The following is a 9008-nucleotide window of genomic DNA, read 5'->3' on the forward strand; positions in this document are numbered from 1 at the left end:
TTTTCTGGAAAGCAATTAGGTAGCATATTACCCTGACATGATATATTTATGAGAGATTCCATTCTTAGTAAGCTGTTATAAGAAATGTTTAATTACATGTACAAATTGTGAAAAACTATATCCAAAGTTTTATTGAGGCATTGTTTATTATTTTGAGAATGGGAAAAAAATTTGTCAAAATAGGCAATTGTTAACTATGCTATATCATATCTAAGGCAGAAAGTTGTGTTATTTAAAATGATCTTGTGGAGATGGTTATTTTTTTAAATCTAGTATACTTGATGTGTATATGTAAATTTAAATGTAATGTATACTTTGAGATAGGAATACATATGGTAGATATAACATGTTATCACTTTAATTTGGCTACAACCATAAAAGATAAATCCTTTACCCACATTGAGAAAGAGGTAAGTGAAAACTCTTCCAAATTCTCTCTAGCAGTTGGTTGGGGGAAGTAATTACAATGTATGTTCTATGGGCTCGATTCACATTCAGATCGGTCCTTTAGCAATAAGTCATATGAAAGATGAGAAATTTTATTCTCTGTCCTCTTTCCTAGAGGAGTATACCCATGACTTCATACACATAAATATAATGAAAAAGAGATTCTGGACTGAGAATATAACCTGGTATTTTCTATATATCTTGAACTAATTTTAAAGAAGTGAAAACAAAAAATCTTGCTGAAGTCATGGTTTTCTCATTACTCGACTCACCCATTCCCCAAAAAATGAATCTGAATTATTAGCCCACTTCAGAGTTAAAAATGGGAAAATCAACTTGGAAATCCTTCTTCCTAATGTTCTAGGCTGATAATAAGAAACTAGTTCATGGTAAAGCAAAAAACAAACAAACGAAAAGAATTCACCTCATTTACTGAGCAGAGATAGTCTACATGGCCTGATTCCCCATGACCAACACAGGGACACATAAATTCAACCCTCATATTTAGGGTGACAATTAGGGATCTCTCAATTCCATGAGAGAAACTAGGGTGAAGAAAGTAAAAAAGAGAATGAGAGAGGGAGAGGGACAGAGAGAGAGAGAGAGAATACCATTTGTGTTCTCTGTATTCTTTCACATACATCAACGTTTGGTGTTCCAAAGATAATTGTTCTAATTTCACCATCAATGATCTCTCAATACTAAAAGAGAAAAGCATTTGAATCAGTAAATGCCGGGGTTCTTGTCCCAGCATCAAGAAGGGTTCAGGAATCTGGAGAAGGGGCCGTGCGTAGAATCCAGAGACTAGTAAAGAGTCTGGAGACGAGATATAATTTTGAAAGGCATTTTGGGAGTCAGAGGAGCTTAGCTAAAGGAGCTAAGTTCTAAGATCTTAACTCTAAGGTCTTAGGTTCGCTCCGTCCCCAGGACCCCATGCTTTTTATTAACACAATTTGTCCTAAGGCAAAGCTGAGATATACACTTCAAAGGGTAATACAGAAACATTGTCAGAATGGGGGAATTAGCCTACGGCTGTTCAGGTGTTTGGCCAGTAGGAGGCAATAACATGTAGATTAAGATGCCTTTTAGCTGTCTGGCAGCAAGCAGTTTCCTATTCAGGTTTGGGGCAATGCCTTCAAGCCATTCCCAGATGCAGCCCTGCTGTCATGCTGAGTTAGTCTCTGGCAAGTAAGTGCACAGGTATATGTCTATGAAATCATTCTCTAAATAGAAGACAGATGAGTTAAACTTACCTTACATAATTGTTTGCTGGAGAAATATATTCATTTCCATTTTCAAGTAACCAGAGCCTAGATCTGGCTAAAAAAACTGAGTGACACAGTACCTCTGTGGTGCTGGAGATGTTAGAATAAGTGTTGAACACAGCAATTTATACTGCTACCCCTGGGGAATGGGCCCCTTAAGTTCCCAATCAATTACTAACCTTTAATGCTATAAAAATAAATTAAAATTCAACTAATACTTCATGTGGTATAAGACACATAATTAATCTCTATGGAATATTATACAGAACATTTTAAATGTCCTACTTTATGAAACAGTTGTTTAAAATCAAATGTGTCTCCTTCCAGATTTCCTAGTGTTGTATGACATTCCATCCCAATGTCATATGTGTGGGTCACAGATCACATTGCCATAATGAAATCACAGGAATGTTTCTCATTAATTCCCATTTTTATACTATTACAAAATCCCCCAATTTCCAACAAAGTACAGTAACTGAAGCCACACCAGAATCCCTTTAAAATGCTAGGAAGAAGATAACCTACTGATCAGAAGACCAAGTTTGCACTTCTTGAGCACTTGTTATATGTTAGAACCAATTCTAAATATTATATAACATTGACTCATTTCATGATCATGATAACCAATCAAGAGAACAATCCTGTTTCTAGGTCTCTCTTACAAAGGAGATGATGGAGGCACAAGCACTGACTTGTAAGTTGGATAAACTCTAAATACATCACAGGAGAAGGCCCCATGCAACTCTGGGCTGAGGCTGCATTTCCTTAATGCATGTCCAATGCCGGAGCCATGAACTGGGACCCCTTCAGTGATCTATTCTGGGTGTGCACTTCTTCTCACTGTCTGCTGTCAATGTAGGCCACTACTGGTCTCTGTGTATACTGAGTGTACACATAAACTTCTCAAGGAATGTATATAGTCAAAAGGTAATTTCAAGTAAATCAATTTTATATTCTAAAATACCATACAATATCTTCCTAAACTTGACATGTCAGAGACAACATCCTAGGCTGAGGGAACATTCTGGTTCTCCATTCCCACATAATCTTTCACAATTAAAAAAAAAACACCTCTTACCAGTCCATATTTTATGTATTACCCCCATGGGCGTATATGTGTGGGTCAATATAGAAATAACTGGGGACGTTGTTGGTTTGAAGGATGTCTTCAAATTTTCTGCAATCAAGGCACCTTTAACCCATTCTTCTTTGGTGAAATGTCTATGCAAATATTTTGCCTGTTTGACTTTCTATGCTCTAGTTGTAAGTGTTCTTTATATATTATGGATATAAACCTCCCACCAGATATAAATAACTTGTGCGTTTGGCTCTCAAATTTATGTCTATGATGCATTTTTAGTGTTTGTAAATGGCATGAAGTATAGATTTCAGTTCATCTTTTTACATAAGAATAGTCAGTTATTCTTCATCGTTTATTGAAAGGAATAGCTTTGGTAACTTTGTCAAAAATAAATTAAACATTAATCTGATTAGTTTTTAATTTTCTATGGTTTTACATTGCTATATACATGTACCAAGAAAAACACCATTTTTTGTAATTTTTGTATTAAGTACTATTCTTTTGTCAAACAGCCTGCAATGCACAGGATAGTACCTCACAACCAAAACTATCCAGTACAAAAGATCAACAACGCTGAGGTTGAACAGACCTGCTCACTATACATTTGACCTTGAACACCATGGACTTCAACAGTGCAGGTTCACTTACGCACAGATTTTTCCCCCAATAAAACATGGAGGTCTATGGACGCAGACAGACAACTATATGCATTGATCTGTGTCATTTTATGCAGAGAACATGAGCCTCTCCAGATTGTGATATCCACAGGGGACCTGGAACCAGCAGATACTGAGGATAGTTAAGTTTGGGGGGAGCCAAAAGTGATATGCAATTTTTCACTGCATGGGTGTAGGCACCCTTAATTGCACATTGTTCAACTGTATAATGGTTTTCTATTCAATTTTCTTTTACTTTCCTTTCTTCTCTGTGTGTGTATGTGTGTGTTTAATTTCTTTCTGCTTTGTGTTATCTGAGCTTCTTGAATCTGGGTTTGGTGTCTTTAGTTAATTTCAGAAAAATTTTAGCTATTATCTCTACAGATATTTCCTCTGCTGGGGCCTTCTCTTTTACTTCTGAGTTTTAAATTATAGTTATTTTTATTATTTGATATTGTTACCAAGTTCTTAAGTGTTTAGTTTTATTCATTATTTTCTATCTGTATAACTTTAGATTATTCATTTTATCTTTAATATTACTAATTCTTTCCTCATATATGTTGAAGTTACTGTTGTGCCCTTAAAATATTCTTTTTAATTAAATCTTTATTGTTGAAAGTAATACATGTCCCTTCCCCCCCCCCCAAGTGAGCATTAATAGACAAGTGAGTAAAAACAGGAGATATATATATATATATATATATATATATATATATATATATACTAGTCTAATATGCTAAGTGTCCGACCATCCGACCAGTTGCTATGACATGCACTGACCACCAGAGGGCAGACGCTCAATAGAGGAGCTGTGGTGTCGAGAAATGGCTCTGCGGACCTGGCGCCCACAAAGCAACACTCAGCTTCCCCCAAGTGGGATACAGGCCCACCACCACCCCAGAGCAACAGCATCACAACTGATACTGCCAAGACCCCATGGCGCAAAATTTGGCTCACAGCCCAGCCCAGCCTGGAAATGGTCCCTGTGGCACCAGGTAATAACATCATGTAGTAATGTCCAGCTTTCTCTCCCTAGCGACTAGCCTCTTTGGAGTTTCTTCAATCCAGGAACATGACTGGCTTTAGAACCAGATGCAAACATTTCACACTTTAACCAAAGCATTTTCCCAAGCTTCATCTCATTTGATCCTCACAGAAGTCCTGGAATAGGTAAATAGGAGACTTGGTGGAATCCTATTTTCTTTTCATTAGCTGGAAAATGGAGATTTAGAAACTTGACCCAACTGAAAAGAAGTAAGAAATGGTGGACCTTGAAAGTGACTTCAGGTTTTCTCACTGCGCAGAATATAGTCAATCACTACTGCAGTTAAATATTTTACCCTTTGTTCTCCCTGCGTGATCTACTATAATAATCTGCTTCATGTTGATATTTACTGCTGTGTTGCTGACAATTACCTAAAAGAGAAGTTGAGGTGCTTCACTGGGCTGTAAAAAGTTTAGCTAAATTATAAAGCAGGTCTAATTAATCAAGTTTATTCTATATCTATAAAAGGCTAAATTGACTCACGCATTCACACTACATATAAAACTCTCATTGGCGCCAATTGCATGTGTGTGTTTCCATCTGTCATTGTTGATTGTGAATTTGGTTGACATTTCTATTCTAGAGAAAGTACCAGTAGTGATATTAAAATATTTCTTCTAATTAATTTCCTTTCAATGTGCATGGATTTGTGCACCGGACCTCTAGTTTATATAATAAAATATTACTTGGGCATAAAAAAGAATGAAATATTTCCATTTGCTACAACATAAATGGATATAGATGGTATTATGCTTAGTGAAATGAGTCAGTCAGAGAAAGACAAACACCATATGATTTCACTTAGTGCAATGTAGAAATTGACATAAACATAATGAAGGCACAAATAAATTATCAATGGCATTTATAAATCAGGATTAAATGAAGAAATGTGGTTTAGACACATATAGGAAGGTTAAACAAAGGTCATTTCATCATAAGTAAAAATACAACAAAGAACATAAACAGAGGCTACAACTTCACCTATAAATGACAGTAAACATCTGATCCACAAAATGTAAAATAAGCATGATGATAAGAAGTAAAAGATACCCCTGGCTGGTCTGGCTCAGTGGATAGAACACCGACCTGCGAACTGAAGGGTCCCAGGTTCGATTCTGGTCAAGGGCACATGCCCAGGTTGCTGGTTCAATCTCTAGTAGGGGGCGTGCATGAGAGAGCCAATCAATGATTTTTTGCAGCAATGATGTTTCTATCTCTCTCTCCCTTTCTCTCTGAAATCAATAAAATATATTTTTAAAAAAGAAGTAAAAGATAAACTAATGAAAAAGATCAAAGACAAAAATGCTGCCCCTCATAAAGATGGTTATTAAATGCATATATACATTTTCTACACATATACACATGCACACAGAGACAGATAGAGCAACAGAGACAAAAACAGAGGATTAATTAAGTGCCATGAATAATCCTAAATTTTTTACACATGACCTGTCTCCTAATGTCCCTAAGATTTCTCTGACATAATTATTACTAGTATCTCCATTTTTTAAATATTAGTCCCTGAAGTTCCAAAAACATTAGAAATTGCAATGACAACAACAAAAATATAATAAAGGAAGCAAACAGTGAACAACAAACAGAATATATACACATAAGGAAATCTCACTCTATGTATAAACTGACAAAGGTGTATTCTTCATTGTAAAATTAGAATAATTCAATTTTGAAATGAATAGTACTTTTGATAACGGATCAGAAAGTGTGAGTCACAAGAGTTCTTCATTAACCTTATGACAAGTTTTACAGCAAACTATATTTGGGCATCTTAACAGTCCAATACCCTTACCCATTTAAAACATTTTAGGTTGAATAAAAGCAAACATATAGGCTGCAAATTTTGAAATATGCTCAACCCTGCACTGGCCAAGTGCAGAGACACAAATGTAAATGAATGAAAATGATTCACTCATAAAGACCTGCCCCCTGGCTGTTCTCTCCACTCTGTAACACAGCAGCCAACCAATTCACCCTGCAATAGCCTCCATTATGGAATCCTGGGTCCTACTAAGAAAATATTCTCCAGGAAAATATTTTGGAACTCACAGCTTTTCTGAGAGCTTCTTTAACATCCTTGTTCCTTAGACTATAGATCAGGGGGTTCAGCATGGGAATCACTACCGTGTAGAACACTGTGGCCACCTCATCAGTATCTGCACTGTTGCCCAAACTGGGGCGGAAGTAAGTGAATAGGATTGTTCCATGGAAAACAACGATGGCTGTGAGGTGGGAGGCACAGGTGGAAAAGGCTTTGCGTCTTCCCTGTGCAGAGTGCATCCTCAGGATAGTGATGAGAATAAACAAGTAGGAGGTGAGGATGATCACGATGGTGGTGACCTCATTGAATGAGGCCACAATGTATAGCAGCAGTTCATTCATAGAGACATCAGAGCAAGCAAGAGATAAGAGAGGGGGCAGATCACAAAAGAAATGGTTAATCACATTTGATCTGTAGGATGTGATCTCAAGAGCTAAACACAAGTGAATCAGAGAACACACAGTCCCACCGAGGTAGCAGCAAGACACCAGCCCCACACAGAGAGTCCGGGACATGGTGACCATGTACAGCAGTGGGTTGCAGATGGCCACAAAGCGGTCATAGGCCATCACGGCCAGCAGGAAGACTTCACTGATTGCATAGGCACAAAATAAGTAAAACTGCACCATGCATCCCAGGAAGGAGATGGCTTTGTCTTCGTTTACAATATTAGCTAGCATCTTTGGCACGATGATTGTGGAATAGCAATAATCTATAAAGGACAGGTGGCTGAGGAAAAAGTACATGGGAGTGTGAAGGCGAGAGCTGACCTGAATCAGCGCAATCATGCCCACATTTCCCAAAACTGTGACTCCATATATGAGAAGGAACACTATGAAAAGAAAGACTCTCAGCTCAGGAACATCTGTTAATCCAAGAAGAATGAACTCTGTCAAAACAGTGCAATTCTCCTCCCCCATTTCCCATATGTCAGGATGGAAAAACCAAATGATAAGTTTTGTATTGCTTCTAGAAAGAGAAGAAAGGAGACAAAGAACAGGTATATAATTTTAGAAAAATATAACAGTGATGTTTATGGAGCAGTGTATTTCTGAGATATAACAGAAACAATATTGTCATTTAATAAATAATATTAATTGTCTAGTTGGTCCCACTGATCAAAATTGACTTGAACATCATCAGAACCGTTCAATGATTCCAACCTTTCTTGATCACAACAGAGTAAGATGATGAATGAAAGTTCAGTAGTTCCATGGGTTTCAAAACAGATTCAATGGTACACTTCAAAGGCACACAGAAATTATCTCCTGTTCTCTGACAAAATCTAAATTCTTTCCACCAAGGTAACACTTACTGTGGTTCCATAAAATATAAACTATTCTTTATTTGAATCTATCATGAACATAAATTTTAAGAAAAGTTCTTCACAATTCTATTTTTGAGGTGACTATTTTTTGAGATTTGTGGCCCACAAAAACCCTTTAAACTTGGAATTATGAAAAAAGAAAATTAAAATATACACTGAAAATTATCATTTTTGTATCAATTTAGCAAAGTGGTTTAATCAATTATAATAGCAATGACCTATGCTATTAAAGACTCAGGAAGATGGAACTTGTCTATAAATTTTTCTGGAATATAATTAGGCTGCATATATTAGAAGACTTAACTGTGATAACAATAAAAACTATCTTATACTTTAATGGGGGATTTTAATAAGATATATTAATTACATTGACAAAATTGTGAAAACCTACATCCAAAGCTACATTGCAGCATTGTTTATAATATTAACAATCAGAAAATTTAATTGTCAAAAAGAGCAATTGTTAAACTATGGAGCATCATATTTAGGGTAGAAGGCTATTGTGCTATTTGAAATTATGTTTTGGAGATGGTTAATTTTTAAAAGATACATAATAAAAAACAGGGTGTATACATGTAAATGGAAATGAAGATGTACCTGTGGAGGTATGAATACATATGATAGAGATTTTAAATGTTATTGCTGTAATTAGGCTATAATCAAAAGGTTAATTAATCCTTTACCCACATTTAAAAAAGGGTTAAGTGAAGGATTTTCCCAGGTTCTCTGAAGTACTTGGTTGGGAAAGTGGTTACATTTGTATATTCTATATAAATTAGATCTACCTTTCAGACTTGTCCTTAAAGAAAAGGCATAAGAAATTAAATAATTTTATTCTTATACCCATGATGTAATACACATATGTGTACTGAAAATTGAGCGAAGATATTCTGGACGGAAAACATAACCCGGTATTTTATCCATATCTTGAGTTAATTTTAAATGAAAGCATATCACCTTCCAAAAGTTATGGTTTTCTCATTACTTGACAAAAAAAACAACAACAACCAACAAAATCCTGAATTCTTTGCCCACTTAAGAGTTAAACCAAGAAAATCAACTTGGAAAAATGTCTTCCTATGTTCTAGGCTGATAATAAGAAACTGCTTTATGGTAAACTGAAAACAAATC

At 35.9% G+C, this 9008-nt stretch overlaps 1 protein-coding gene across 1 annotated transcript; it reads right to left on the reverse strand.

Annotated features, from left to right (window-relative positions):
- Positions 1–6519: 6519 nt before the first annotated feature.
- Positions 6520–7470, reverse strand: LOC102435127 (olfactory receptor 5L2). The gene has a single exon (XM_006092077.1). The coding sequence runs from the start codon at positions 7468–7470 to the stop codon at positions 6520–6522; it is 951 nt and encodes a 316-aa protein (XP_006092139.1).
- Between the last annotated feature and the right edge of the window lie 1538 nt (positions 7471–9008).

Source organism: Myotis lucifugus, unplaced genomic scaffold (assembly GCF_000147115.1).
Source record: "Myotis lucifugus unplaced genomic scaffold, Myoluc2.0 scaffold_97, whole genome shotgun sequence".
NCBI classification, from domain to species: Eukaryota; Metazoa; Chordata; class Mammalia; order Chiroptera; family Vespertilionidae; genus Myotis; species Myotis lucifugus.